The sequence below is a fragment of the Pleurodeles waltl genome, chromosome 11 (genome assembly GCF_031143425.1).
Source record: "Pleurodeles waltl isolate 20211129_DDA chromosome 11, aPleWal1.hap1.20221129, whole genome shotgun sequence".
NCBI classification, from domain to species: domain Eukaryota; kingdom Metazoa; phylum Chordata; class Amphibia; order Caudata; family Salamandridae; genus Pleurodeles; species Pleurodeles waltl.
The window spans coordinates 877098220-877113104 of record NC_090450.1 but is presented as its reverse complement, the minus strand read 5'-3'; the positions used below and the strand labels follow the sequence as shown (position 1 = coordinate 877113104).

The 14885-nt window shown below is 48.1% G+C and overlaps 1 protein-coding gene across 3 annotated transcripts in view; it reads left to right on the top strand.

Annotated features, from left to right (window-relative positions):
• The window catches only part of LOC138266222 (aldehyde dehydrogenase family 3 member B1-like), a 206054-nt gene that overhangs the window by 26197 nt on the left and 164972 nt on the right, over positions 1 to 14885 (top strand). The window contains exon 1 of one of the 3 annotated variants that reach the window (XM_069214740.1): positions 7822 to 8387. The exons of the other annotated variants lie outside the window; for them this stretch is intronic. Within the exon in view, the coding sequence (XP_069070841.1) occupies positions 8350 to 8387 (38 nt within the window). The 5' untranslated portion in view covers positions 7822 to 8349. Of the gene's footprint in view, positions 1 to 7821; positions 8388 to 14885 lie in introns of those variants that run through there. 3 annotated transcript variants of the gene reach the window in all.

Sequence of the window (14885 nt, the reverse complement as noted above, 5' to 3'; positions counted from 1 at the left end):
CGAATGTGCAGTTTACAGATAACATTATTCAATGTACACTGTATACATAATATATATATTAGGGCGTTTGTATTTCCGCTTCAGCTGCAAAGGATGATATGATGAGGTTATTGCAGCCCCCCATGACTAAATAGCATTATTGCATGTGCTAACGATTCCCTTATCAGGATGTTTTCCCTGCGTTGCTGGTTTGAGGGTGGGGGCATGGTTGTGCAGCGTTGGTTAGTGCTACCAGGTCATTACGGAGACTGTCTCCAGTCCTGAACTTTAACTACAAATAATTGCTTTTAGGTTTCTGAGGCTCATAAGCGATATGGGAGCAAAACAGGACAACACCACCCAGAATGCATTACGCGGTCACAAAAGTCCAGGACAGATAAGTGTCTAATGACCTGGAGTGAGGCGATCGCCCTCTGATATGCACAATTACTAAGTTAACGCAGTATTCAGCGAGTTTGAGTCTGTTGTGGGGTCAAGCCATCAGCATCTGAGTAGGGCATCCATGAGCCACGTTCGCCCTCTTGCCTTTTATGGAGCTCTTCATTTCAAGTACTTGGCGAACTGGGCTCCCAGGGAGAAAGGCTGGTGATTGGTTGTGTAGAACAGGGGATCTGGAAGAGTTCATAGGCAGCGCCCACTACTGTGGCATGGCCGGTTGTCTGGAGCTGTTTGGTAAGACTACCCCTAACCCCCCATGGTCCAGTCATTGATCTTTAATGACCCATCATACTATATTTATACATAGACTGGCCTTAATTTACCCCAGGCCGCATTAGCTAAAGGATTGTTTTTAAAAGCCCCCCCCTTCATGATGCTCACATGTGCATATGTGGTGGTACGTGCGCAATTATACATCATAATGTTGTCATGACCATTTGTTTGTATGCTTGATAGAGAAAAATAACATTTGTTTCTTTATATCCATTCAGAACAACAGCACAAAGCACTGGCAAAGCCAAAAGATCAACCAGTGTCACTTATTGGCTTTGCCAAAGCTTTTTTTTTTAATCACTTTTTCTCCCACTCACTTTTTATTAGGCTTCATCTTACATCTACTGAATGAAAAACACATTTTGATGAGAGGTTGATCTACGGGGAACGCCGTGTCAATTTTTTTTTTTTAATGTAATATAAACAACAGCCCTCCTACTTAAAAAACAAAAAAAAAAAAGCCTGCCCGGAATGGCTAATGGCAAGAATTGAGATGCCTTGGCTGAAAGGCAATGGATCGCGTTCTCCTGTGCTGTGAAGTCTAGGGAGGGACAGAGGGCACAAGAAGAAGCGCGCCTTCGCCAGGATGTCTGCTACCTGAAATTAATGTTCGTGTGTGCGCGATAGTTTAATGAGCCAGTCTAACGGCTGCTTGGGAGTTGGGTGACTTTAGCTGATTGAGTCATTTGAAGCTTCATGGTGACAAAGATGTATCCGTTTTTGAGAAGAATGTAAGGATTATACCGGTGAAAGCTAGAGTACGCCCCTTTCATGGGCATTTAAATAATGTTTGTGCTAGGTATCATCTAATTGCATTAACTCAAATTTGTATTTTAAAATATTTTGTTTTATCTGAAACCTAAATCTTTTCACCCATTTTGTGGAGGCCTGTCTTATAACGCAGGTAATGCAATTTAAATTTTTTAATTACAATTTTTATACACAGTGCTCTCTGTCACACACTGGGACTTTGTAGCACTAAAAATACACAGCACAGTTTCCCAGTGCGCCAACCAGAATTCAATTCTGTGGCTATCTGGTTGCACATTCACAGACCTCTGCAGTGACTGCATTAACCAGTGGAAGTTTCATAACTTAAAATATAGAGTCTCCCAAAGATTAGTTACGCTAGTATTTTTTTCACTTACGGTGTATGCAATATTTTATATGCATTTACATGAGAGTGAAAGACGACCAAAATAATTATAGAATATTTTGTTCATTTAGCCATGTCTTTCACGCACCCCAGCCAAATATTACTCACTGACCCCACCCCCATTGCACTCAAGATCACAGTTCCCAATTTTTTTTAATGCACTTCAACCGGCGCTTTTGAAAAGCCAATGTGCCAATCCAACTGGTGGGGTTTTGGCTTGGTCCTGACAATTAGGCAAGTGCAGATGAAATCAAACTTTTATGGGGAATTGTGTTGCACATCCAACTAGATCTTTTACAAACTGACAACAGTAGCCCCCACTTTTGGCTTTCAGTAAAACTGCCCACAGGCACACCATGACCATGTGGTTCTGGTATAGTACATATTACGTCTTTGGCAGCTAAAAACTGTCTGTAGGTGCAACATAATGAGATTGCAAGAATTCTCATGGACACAGAGTAACTGTTTCCGTGATCTGACCAATGTGCATCATTCTGCCTCTTTTCCCCATCCCTCTTGCTTCTAGCTCTGTCGGTTAGTGCACCGCACTATCTATAACTGTAATCCTCTTCCTCTTGGAGATACCAGTGTGACCATTAATACAGAATCCTTTTTTTCTTTTAGCAAGGAGAGCCCTTGTGGAGTGCAAGATACTAGTGAAGTTGCCTTTGGAAAGAAGCCAGAAACTTGGCTGTTTTAAACCAAAATAGATGAAGCAATTGGACCCCTTCACCCGCAGAGAACAGAAACACAATACCCAGATACTGCACAGATCTGAAATAGCATTTGTAGGCCCACAGTCTGCCAGACATTGCCATCTCATGGGTGGTACAGCCACGATATCTTAGCATAGCATGTTCTCCCATCTCTTGCAAGGTATCTCTTTGTATGGTAGGGATTTCAGCCTTATGTGATTGTATCATCATCCTATGGTACTGCCATGATGTCTAGGTCTTCTCTTGTGAAACATATTGTCACTGTATTGGCTGGTAATTGAGCCCATGCTACATATTGCTGTCACAATCACACATTGTTACACCAGCATCCATTGAAATGATGCATTTTGCAAGATACACTCACCATGTGCGTGTAGCATTCCACACCTTGACCGCATATTACCATCATATACTAAAGTGCTGTTGTAATTTACCTACATAGACCATTACATGACAGGTGTTGCCATCACATGTCAGGTGTTGCCATCATATACTCAGGGACTCCCCTTATATCCCATGTATTCTAACCAGGTCCTGTTACTTTAACCATATGCTGTGTATTCCTCCCATGTGCCCATGTACGTCCTCCACATACTGGGTGTCATCCTCAGGTGCTCAGGTACACTTATTCCAGGCTTTGCTATCATACATCAGGGTTCTCCCCATAAGACGAATATGTTGTTCATTTGATCTGGTATGCCTCTCATATTGCTCCAAAGGGTGACTTCTGATGTTGTTACTGGGTCCCTCTACAGTAGGGAGATGACTACTCCTTGTGCTGGTACAGAGTGTTTCTTCTGTAGGGAAGTGATTTCTCCTGGTACAGACTGCCTCTACTGTAGGTACATTACTTCTCCTGGTATTGGTGCAGACTGTTCCTTGTGTAGGAAAATGACTTCTCCTGATGTTGGTACAGACTGCCTCTACTGTAGAGAGGTGACCTTTTTCTGGTACAGAGGCTCTGTTTGAATTGGGATATATCTCTGTCATAGAGTATGTTTGCTGAAACACATCTTTGGTCATTTTGCAGTGAGAGTAGAAGGGCTTCTGACAGGAATAGCCCCACCCCAATCAATGGGCTGCCATTTATTTTGGGTTTATATGAGTACCATAGAGTGGTTTATTGCTGAAGGCAGTCCTAGTGCAGGACAGATTGCAGAGTGTTGAAACCCAGTCACAGGCATGAAGATGTGGGCAGCCAGAGATGATGGGTTGGTCGCTGGTCTAGTCAGTCTAGTGCAGGCTTTTAGTGTAGTTGGGCCTTGCTGTGGTAGTGAAGCTTGCCCTTTGTAGTCTGCTTCTTAGCACTTTGCAATTTCACAAGCACATAGGGAGTTCTAACACTTCTTGGTCCTAATGCTGCTAATATGAGGTCATCACTTGTGGGCTGTGAATGTGAAGCCTTTTGCACTTCATACCTTACGCTCTTCATACCTTACTGCGGTGCCCTGTTGTCATAATTGGTGGACAATTTCCTGTTCACTTCGGACCTTTCTCAATGGGGGCTTACTTCGTAAGCATGCCCCTATTGCTGGGTAAACAGCAATGCTGCCACCTCGTTTAATGCAGATTACACTTCCTGGAATGCAGCAGATTACACATCCTACAATATAATATTCTCGTGACCGATCTGGATAGCTAGTGCTGCAAACTTCAGTCAATAGGAGTCCACGGATGCTGGAAGGTATTGGGGAAAAAGTTTTTTTTTTTTTTTTTTTTTGCATGAGAACTGCCACATACATACACAGTCCTACCAAATCCCACCCCCAAATAACTGCACACCCATTTGCCTCTCTAAACCTGTGGAAAAGTACAAGTGGGCATTTCCACATAAGAGTGAGCAGCCTTTCTTTGTCAGCACCCTACAATCGTCGGTTTTCACGTGAGCACCCAATAGCAGCAACTACATCGGGAATAACCTTTTTTCTACTTCATTTTAGTTACACATCGCTTCCCTTTATTACAGCAGGCAATCTAGATGCCTTGGTCTCCAGAGTGATCCCAAAAGTTGTACCAATTGTGAGAAGCCTGTGGTTGTGGACCAGTCAAAGTCAACACGAAGTTATGGGCCAGCCATTAGCACAAATTGACAATTTCCAGTGCCCTTTCTCCACCTTCCCACATCAGGGCTCAGCCAGCTTCTTTTGTTTGGCCCACAACTCCCTTACTGCTTGGACATGGCACCAGAACCACTCCAATCTCCACCTTCCACTCTTCTTGATTACTCCTTCGTCTTTCTGAAGCAGCTTCATGTTTCTGAAAAAGTGAGTTGGGGTGAGGGATGTTCCCCAGTCTTCTGTTTGCAACGAGCATCATCGAGGGATTGGGCAGCAGGGGTGGCTGTGATCTCACAACACCATAATTAAATCTGTGCTTGCACATAATCTAGCCCTGTTTATGGAAGTTTGTGAAAGTAGCAAAAGCTACAGACTGGGATGTGGACTGTGTGAGTGAAGCAAAGGCACTCCAGTCTATTTGTGGTGAGTGGGAAACGAACAACCAGTGGGTCAGGTGTTGTACTTGGTGTGAAACAGCGATGCCCCTACAAATGAAAAAAGAGTGCCTTGGCATGTCAAAACCTACTCATATGGCCAAACTAGTGTAGATGTACTATTCCTTACATAAATTGATGATGTTTAGTGTTAATTTAAAGACTAGATTTGGGTGTTTGTGTTCAGTTCATGTACTATGTACAGTTATTGTCCTCCAGGCCGTGCTGTGCCCTCTTGTATCTCTGGATTGTGGGTGTCTTAGTTTGTCAAAGACTTCTAAGTACTGTCTTTGCTGTGTATGGTGCCCCACTGTTACGTGTGTTGCCTTATGATGCTGTTACCTTGTGTCAAAAACTACAGACCCCTGCGGAGCATGAGGAGAGTGTGTGATACATGACAAGCAATGGGTTTCATGCACGAGGACTAGAGAAATGCTCCAGTCTTCCTGCAGAAAGGATAATACCACAGCTTCACTGGTGTGATGGAGTAAAAGGGAAGAGAGGTGAAGTTGTGCCTTGCTGTATTTATATTATTATTATATTATGGGGGTCGTATTGTGCGAGCTAGGTTAGTTGTTTTGCAACAAACTTATCTCTGTCGTAATGAAAGTCTGCAAGGACCTTAAAGAGGCGCCTTTAAATTGCTGCGAAGTGACCCCCCCACCATCCTTACTTCAGCCACGTATTGTGGCTCCCTTTAGAGGAGTGCGTGTGTATCCCCACCACTTTATAATAATATTTAGCAGCTTTTATTGTCATCTTAGAGTTTTCACCCAGAAGGATTTGTATCTATTGTTATTTTATCAATCTTTGGAACGTCTGAGGTTGTCGTTGCACAGTCTCTGAGGTGGATTTCCTCGTTGGTTCATATTTCGGACAGTGGAAAATAAATCTCTTCTAAGAGTTCTGTACTGCACTGCTTACAGATCCCGCCTTCTCCGGTTTCCAGGTCTGTATCTGGGCGCCTTGTCCTGTCTACACCTGAGTGTTATTAGTGTGGTCTTATATCCATTCTTTTCACTCTCATTAAGCATTATACAAAGTCCTGGTCTTCGTTTAATTACCTCTCCTATTTCACGTTGTGTTGTAATTTGTTTTATTCGCTATTGGGCATTCATTGGGATAGCAAATTATAACCGCAATAGCTTTACGGCAGAAAGGACCAAATGAAACTCTAGGTTTTCCTGTGACAGGAGGAGTTTGTAGTCTGTGCTAAAAATTGCTCAGAACAGTCTATGCATTGTTTATATTCAGCTATCTTCCCAGCCATATTAAGGGCCTCGTTGACCCCCAATGCAACAAAGGAGATTGATTAAAAAGAATAATCTCCTAATCGGAGTCAAGTGTGCCTATCATGCTCCTAACGCCGGGTGCCACTGCACCTGCTGCTCTGTTTTTGGCCAAACCCCGACTTCCACTGCTTCATGAAAGTGTTCTTGCTAGCTGACCATCCAAGCACCTGCTTCGACGTGGATGCAATGAGACTGCTGTGCCTAATGGGTCCCGGGGGGAGTGGGGGAGGAGAAAGGAACGAGGAGTCCCCTACCGAGGGGTCTTTGGGATGGGTGGTACGGCCCGCAATGCGGTTGGGCGCCTTGGGTGTCAATTTAGGGGGGATATATATGCAGACATGTTATGCTCAAGGCCACTATTTTGTCGAAGGTGACCTGGTGGCCTGAGCATTTTCAGCAGGGCGTCATTTATGGTTGTGTTGCGGTTTTTTCGCGTACAGTAGGGTATATTTAAAAAAAAAAAAAACACCCAAAAAAATACAAGGAGGAGAGGACAGGTAGGAAACGTAAAGGAGAAGTTTGGGTGCTAGCTTAAAGTATATTCGCCCCCCCCCCCACCAACGCAGACAGGCACGGTATTGTGGTGCGCGGTACCTGGGAGTGAATGGCGTAAGACAAGGTCCGGAAAGCGTTGGCTCTGCTAGAGTAGGCCGGGCCCATGGATCTAGTGCGGCCGGAGGCGTTTGGCCCGCTGCGCTCAGCATGCAGAGCGTCTGCAGGAGTGGCAGCCGCGGTCATGGCATGTTCCCCTCCTTGTGCCCTCAGAACTGTATCACAGGTGAGGCGGGGCAAGAAAGGGCCGGGGAGGAGGGGCGCGGCCTGGGTGGTGGGAGGCACGCATAAGGTGGGGCCGGCGGGGGTAGGCCCAAAAGGGAATCCCCGACGGCTGGAGGGTTCCAGCGGAGTGAGTGAGTGAGTGAGGAGTGGGGTGGGGGGGAAGGAAACTGAGCCAGGCGCGGCCTGCGCGGTGCGCCCGGACGGTGGTAGGGGAGGGGGGGGGGAAGAGCCAGCGAGGCTGTGTAAGGAACGGTCAGGCAAGCATTAAAAGGAGGTGGTGGGGCACTTACGGGGGCGGGGACTGCAGGGTAATTTTAAAAGAGGGTTTTTCACATGCTGCCAGGAAAAGGCACGTTTGGGCAGCCCTAAAGTCAGGAATCGTATTTAGATAGAGGGGGACAGGCACAAGAGAAGGACCCTAAGGTGCCTGTATCGAGGAAATGGCCCACCATTTTCCAGTGGAGTGGGAGTGAGGAGGAGGAGGATGGTGGGATAAAGGGGGATGGGGGTAGGAAGAGGAGGACCCCACAACTAGTTTTAATATTAAGGTGCCCAGGCGAGTTTATGGGTCACAGGCAAGTAGGTGAGAGGGAGGTATGTGGGAGGTACAGGATGAAGAGGAAGGGGCAGGGGGAGATGGGGGGTCGTCGGACGGGGTGTGTGAGGAGGGATTTTTACAACCCGGCACATCAGACCTTTGTTGGCAGGAGGTTTTGGATTTCGATGAGGAGAAGCCAGGTGAGTAGCTTGCGGCTCGGGAACCCTGGCGGGAAGAGAAGGCGGGGCCCGGGGCGGCCTGCCGGATGGCATCAGCAGGAGTGTGGAGAGGATGGCGCAAGGCTGCGGTGCTTCCGCTGAGCGGTGTGGTGGTACGGGCTTTGCTCCCGCTGGCGCCGCCACCCAGGGGGAGCAGTGTCTGGGCCCATCAGGTATACAGAAGGCGAGAGCATACTTTTCTGATGGCTGTGCTGTTTGTGGTGGCCTTGGCAGGGACGGCGAGATTGTGCAGGAATCTTTGAGGGCAGACGGGTCAGTAGGGAGTAGTGTTGAAGAAGGCGAGCTGGTGGAAGGTAGTGACGAGCAAGAGTGGTGGGAGTGTGGTAGGGGCAGGGGGGTTGCTAATGATGTGTTTAAGTTGTTACAGGGTGGTAAGCAGTTGCAAGTGTGGTCTGCTGGACGGGGGAGAGATGGACCCCGGGTGGAGAAATGGACGGTTCAGGAGCGGCCCCCGTTGTTATCTCCAGGTAAGGGGTTGACAAGTTTGATGGTTTCGGTAGCGACTGAGGCGAGAGAGGATGAGGTGCGTTTGTTGAAGGACATGTATGTGCCAGACGTGGAAGTGGCAACTGAGTGGGGGGAAGTAATAAACGGCTCAGAGGACGGGCGTAAGGTGGTTTCCAAGACGGACGGACAGATGAGTAGCAACAGTCTAAAGGCGACGGATTCCACGAAAGGGGGAAAGGAGGAGGAGCCCGCCATAAAAAGGGTGAAGTTGCCTTACATGGGCACCGCAAAACCGTTGGGGGCTCATGTGATGCAGTCAACAAAAGACAAAATATGGAAGGGCGAGTATATTGGCGTTTTGAAGCTGCTACACAGGGAGGTCCGTGCGAAGGAGGGCTCCAAAGAGGAAGAATGGGAGCTGTCCAAGAGGCCCAAGGTACCTGTCAATATTGAAAATCGGACAGAGGCCTTTTTGATTTTTGCTAGGATATATTGCGAGTGTTTTCCGGAAAGGGCTGTGGCGTTATCTAAGTACATGGATATCATACGCAAGGTCTACCACAACTATGGGGGTTATGCCTGGCGGCAGTATGATGAGGAGTTTAGGGCTCGCCTGGCAGCGGATTCAGAGGTAAAGTGGTGAGTGATAGATTCCGATTTATGGCAGCACACCATGGGTTTTCACAGCCAGTGGTTTGCCTATCACTTATCGGCCCTTTCGAGAGCGCCCCACCCAGGGGGCAGGGACAGGGGGAACCGGCCACACTAGCTCCAATTCTACCAGTATGGGACGATCCGGCGCATGTTGGGATTACAACAAGGGAATATGTTCCCGCGAATATTGCAAATTTCAGCACGAGTGCTCGAAGTACATTGCACGGGCCAACAAGGTGCCTCAACCTCGGGAGAGACACAAGGACGGCTGTTGGCGGGGTCAGTCGACTGACTACGGGGGCAGGGATGGACAGAGACTTAAACAAGGCGTTACGGGAAAAGGCGCGTACTCCGGTTGATGCGGACAGACTAGCGTTTTGCCTAACGGGGTATGACAAACCGGAAGACGCTGGCTTGCTGATATCGGTTTCCGATACGGTTTTCGCTTGCGATACGCAGGTCCACGGGTGTGGCGGTGGGCGGAGAACCTTCGGTTGGTGTGTGGTAAAGAGGAGATGGGGCGTCAAAAGTTGGCGAAGGAAGTGAAAGAAGGTCGCATTGCTGGCCCTTTTTCAGATTGGCTGATGCAGAATCTCATAGTGTCTCCAATTGGTGTAGTGCCAAAGAAGAAGCACGGGCAATTTTGGTTAATCCACCATCTGTCGTGGCCGGAAGGGTCATTGGTCAATGATTTCATTCCAGATGACGTGGCAAAAGTGTCCTACACGTCAGTGGATGTGGCCATTGACATGGTGGAGCAGCTGGGTCAAGGAGCATTGATGGCAAAGACAGACATCAAGGCAGCTTTTCGTCTGCTGCCGGTCCACCCTGATGATTTTGAGCTGCTGGGGAGCCAGTTTCAGGGTCCTGATACGTGGACAAGGTGCTACCAATGGACTTCTCCAGTTTTTGTGCGCTTTTTGAGTGCTTTAGCACCACTTTGCAATGGATATTCACGCGGATAGCGAGATACAGGCAGGTGACGTATTATTTGGATGACTTTTTCTTTGTGGCTCTGGCGGGCAGCTCGCGTTGCTGTGCGGCATTGTTGGGACAGTTTGAGAAGATCATGGGAGACCTTGGTGTGCCCTTGGCTCCTGAAAAGACAGTGGGGCCATGTACGGCGCTGTCATTTTTGGGCATTGAACTGGATACGGTAGCGGGCACAGCTCGACTGCCGGACGACAAGAAGATTGACATGATGCAGAGAATTTATGACATGCTGAGGAAAAGTAAGGTCACAGTACGCGACATTCAGGTGCTGCTGGGGCACTTAAATTTCACCTGTCGAGTGGTGAGAGCGGGGAGGATTTTTTGTAGGAGGTTGCCCTTGGCGCTGGCAGGGCAGTCGCTTCCCCATCATCATGTGCAGTTGAAAGTGGGTGTGCGTGAGGATTTGCGGGATGTGGAGCACATTTTTGGACACATTTAATGGAATTCCTTTGAAAGCTTGGCAGGACTACGAGTGGGATGTACAGATATTTTTGGATGCAGCAGGGGCAGCGGGTTTTGGGAGATATTGGGATGGGCGATGGTGTGCGGAGGAATGGCCGTCTGACTGGAGGAATGGTGGCCGCAGTATAGCTTTCTTAGAGCTTTTTCCGCTGGTGGTTGCGGTGTGCCTTTGAGGCAGCACACTACGGCATAAACGTGTACTGTTTCAGGTGGACAACATGGAGGTGGTGCAGTTGGTCAATCGGCTCGAGACGTGCAGGTGTTACAGCTATTGTGGGTTTTTGTGCTACGCTGCCTACAGAATTACATCTCTTTTAGAGCGCGGCATGGTAAAGGGGTGAACAATGACATAGCTGATGCTTTGTCTCGTTCTCAGTGGGATCGGTTCCATGGGTTAGTCATGGGCGCGGACCTGCGCAGGACGGATATGCCAAGAGAACTCTGGAGAATAGGCACGAGAGGATGCTACGGCTGGTATTGAATTAATTAGCGCCATCGACCAGAAGGTTGTATGCGAAGGCTTAGGAGGAGTTTGTAGGATCCGGGCACGGAGACGGGTTAGACAGGAGGACTTGGTGAGGGATGTGGCGCAGTTCATTATGACTCTGTTTGACAAAGGTCAGTCCAGGGTTACTATTGCAGGCAAGTTGGCGGTGCTGGGATTTGTGGGTACGCTTTTTTGGGGCTACCCACCGTTGGCGGGGGAACTAGGTCACAGGATTTTGGAAGGGTGGGCAAAGGAAAAGGGACAAGGGGGTCGCATTAGGAAGCCATTGTCGCTGGATTTATTAAAGAGGCTGTCAGCTGTCCTGGGAGCAATTTGTTTTAATGCAGGGGAGGCATTAATTTTCCGAACGCTGATGACATGGCTGTTTTTGGGGCTCTGCAGGTATCAGAATTATTGGGTTTGGCAGGAAACCTGGGCATCCAATGGCACGAGGTGCACCTTAATGGCAAAGGTGTGGCATTGAGGATTCGGAGTTCCAAGACTGATCAAAAAGGGGTAGGGGCAATGGTTTATCTTTGCTGATATCCTGATGTGGCGATTTGTCCAAGGGTTTTGGGTGGTCAGTTGAAGAAGGCAGTCGAGGTTGGGGGGGGCACGGGGTTTCGCCACAACGATGGGGGCAGAGTGATGGCTCCCCAGTTGCTGGCAGTTAAGCGCAAAGGGCTGGCCACCTTGGGTTTAGATGCGGCGCAGTTTGGCACTCATTCTTTTCGGATTGGGTTCGCTATGGAAGCTGGGATGAAAGGTTGGAGTAGGGAGGATTTGATGTCATTGGGGAGATGAAGATCAAATTGCTTTTAGCGCTACGTGAGGGGGAGGGAGTTTTGGGTATAACAGGATAATTGGGGTGCCCTGAGTAAGTATATGTGTATTTATTTTCTTTTCTTTCACAGGTGTGGTGCGGGGTCCTGAGACGGCGTACATTACCATTTGGTTAGTCGCCCATTCCTTTGTAAAATGGGCACAGCGCCAGGCCCGGTGGACTGTTATCGGGGAAAATTTAGGTTTTGACCCAGCCTGTTACAATGTGCGATGATTTGACAAAGGGGTGATGCGTTGGGGAGAATTTTTGTCTCGTTTGCAAAGTGCAACAGTGAGGGGGCAGTGCCCAGATGTGTTGTGCATTAATTTAGGAGAAAATGATCTAGTAGCTACAATGGGGCTCAATATTATGAAAACCATGAAGCGGGATTTGCAGGTTATTGCGACACAGGTGGGGGGTTGCCATGTTGTTTTTACGGCTTTTGTCCCGCACAGGGTTTGGAGGGGGGCTAGGAAGCCGGGGGCTATAGAGAGGGCGCGTTGTAAGTTTAATAAGGAAATTAGAGGTTTTTGTTTGGAGAAAGGTTTGACATTTTTGGAGCACACGGATTTGCGCTTTGAAGATGCAGAATTTTTTTGTAGAAGACGGAGTGCGTCTATTGTTCATGGGGATGGAGCTATATTCTTCTGCAGCTCAAAGAGTGCCTGAAAGCGATGCTGAAGGAGGTCTAGTTTTGGGGGGGGGCAAAAAAAGCTGGGGCCTTTTTCTGGTGTCTGTGAGAGCTTCATGGCTGGCAATGAAACTCGTGCGGAGGACGGAGATGACGGGGCGATTCAGGTATTATGGGGGGGAAGGAGCATTAGGTAGCGACGGACAGGAAGGTAGCTTGACATTAGCGGCAGGATCAGAAGAAGCGGGTAGGACGGAAATTAGGTAGACGAGAGTGGTTAAAGGGAAGGCAAGACGAGATTATAGGGGGGAGGGGGAAGAAAATTGGATAGGTTTTTCCATGTCTAGTGAGACTTTAGTTTTGTGAGGCACAGACCAAGGTGATTTAATGTTTAGGTGCACCTGTTCCATTAAAGCGGGCTTTTTCACACAACAAACAAGTTGTGGTGGTGTTTCACTCCTTCCCAATGGGGTCCCGGGGGGGGGGGGTGAACGAGGAGTCTTCCCTCCCCCACCCCTGGGTCTTTGGGATGGGTGGTTCAGCCTGCGATGCTGTTGGGCGCCTTGGGTGTCAATTTGGGATGGGTGGGGGGAGGTTATGCTCACGGCCACCATTTTGTTGAAGGTGACCCGGTGGCCGGAGCATTTTCAGCAGGGCGTCATTTTTACCCTCCCTCCCATTAATTCGGCAGGGCGGGTGATGTTCTCACAGCAGGCTGGCTTTTTGGAGCAGGTGCACGTTGGGGGAGGGGTTAGCTTGTCGCTTGGAGCAGGTGCCGGTAAAGCGGTGAGAGCTTCATGGCTGGTAATGAAACTTGTGCGGAGGACAGAGATGACTAGGCGATTCAGGTATTATAGGGGTGGGGGAGGAGCATTAGGTAGCGACGGACAGGCAGGGAGCTTGACAGTAGCGGCAGGATCAGAAGAAGCGGGTAGGATGGGAAATTGGGTAGACGAGAGTGGTTAAAGGGAAGGCAGGACGAGATTATAGGGGGGGGGAAGAAAATTGGCAAAAAACTTTGCAGCCCATTTCGCCATGTCGGTGTACATGCACACCTTTACGCGGGTGCCTTGGTTAATGCTGCCATGGTAAGGCGAAGAAGCCGCAGAGCGCTGGTCGTTGTCTCACGCAATCTCGGTCTAGGCCAGGGCGTTTTAGCTACAATTTCTCAGGGACGGGGAACAACCGAGACGGAAAACAAGCTCTACCAAATAAATTATTTGTCACTTTTATTAATCCTGTTGAAATCTCTTGGTAGTTTGAGGCCGGTAAACTGCCTTGCAGCATGTTCGAAAAGTAAGAGTAAGTTTTGAAGAAAACTTCGCAAAAGTTGGAACCTAGTAGTATATATATATCATTAGTATTATTTTTCGGGGAGTGTTTAAAAGTAAGGTACTCGCCTTGGTTGTTATAGGCTGACCACTGCTCTCGGATTTTGCTTAAGTACGAGGATTTTGAAGTCAGCGGGACTGGAGTTTATTTCCATTAGAATTATGGCGGTACATTAAACTATTTTTCAGAGTTTGTACGCTCTTTTTAATTGAACCTCAAACATACTTTGACGTTTACATTTGCCCTGAGTACGACTTTTGTTGGCGTCAATTTTTTCCATTAGCTCCTGGTGATCTAGGATGAGTTTAAGTAATAATGTTTGTTCAACTTCCCGGTGCCAGCATCTTCCACTCACTCCGCTATCACTTTCCCTATTGCGCTGTAAAGTGTGTGTAGCGCTTTCCCACCCGTTGACACCACCTCTTTGCGCTTTCTGGTTTGTTGAGCGTGCAGGTCGCCTGTTTATGCGTGGCTGAGTGTTTATTAGCCTGGATCGTGTGGGAAATATTCGGTGACCACCTGAGGCTGAGACCTGCTTCTGACGTGACACAGCCGATCTCATTTTTTACCAGTTATATTTGCTTGTTATTTCGAATATTGTTAGAAATATCTCATTATGAAAGACGCATTGATGCTTTTCAGAACCACAACGCTGACTAAAATGTAGGACACCATAGAAGTGAGCAAAACTTCCGGTAATAATACAACCGTCATAAAGAGGAATGCAGTATTGTATTTAATCATTTGTATGGCGCTCACTGCCCCTGTGTGACCCACTGAAGCGCTTACCCACACTGAAATCAATCTGCACCGTATACCTGAACCTGTGTTATAAGTGTTTTCATGTCGCGTGTGGTGACCACGAGGTGCACTTGGGGGATTATGGGATGCAGGGCCTGGTGGTGTAAGGGCATGTGAGATAGACGTGCACGTTATAAGGACTAACCAGCTTAGCTATGGACCAGCGCGATGCTGTGGGCACGTCCACCAAAACCGGGGGTAACCGGAGAAGTCCTAGCAATATTTATGGTGACACCCCCCTGGCAGCGATAGTGAGAATGAGCAACGGGACACTGAATGGGCAAGAAAGGGAGCTGGTGACATAACCAATAGTTATGTACCATTTTGTTTTTTAA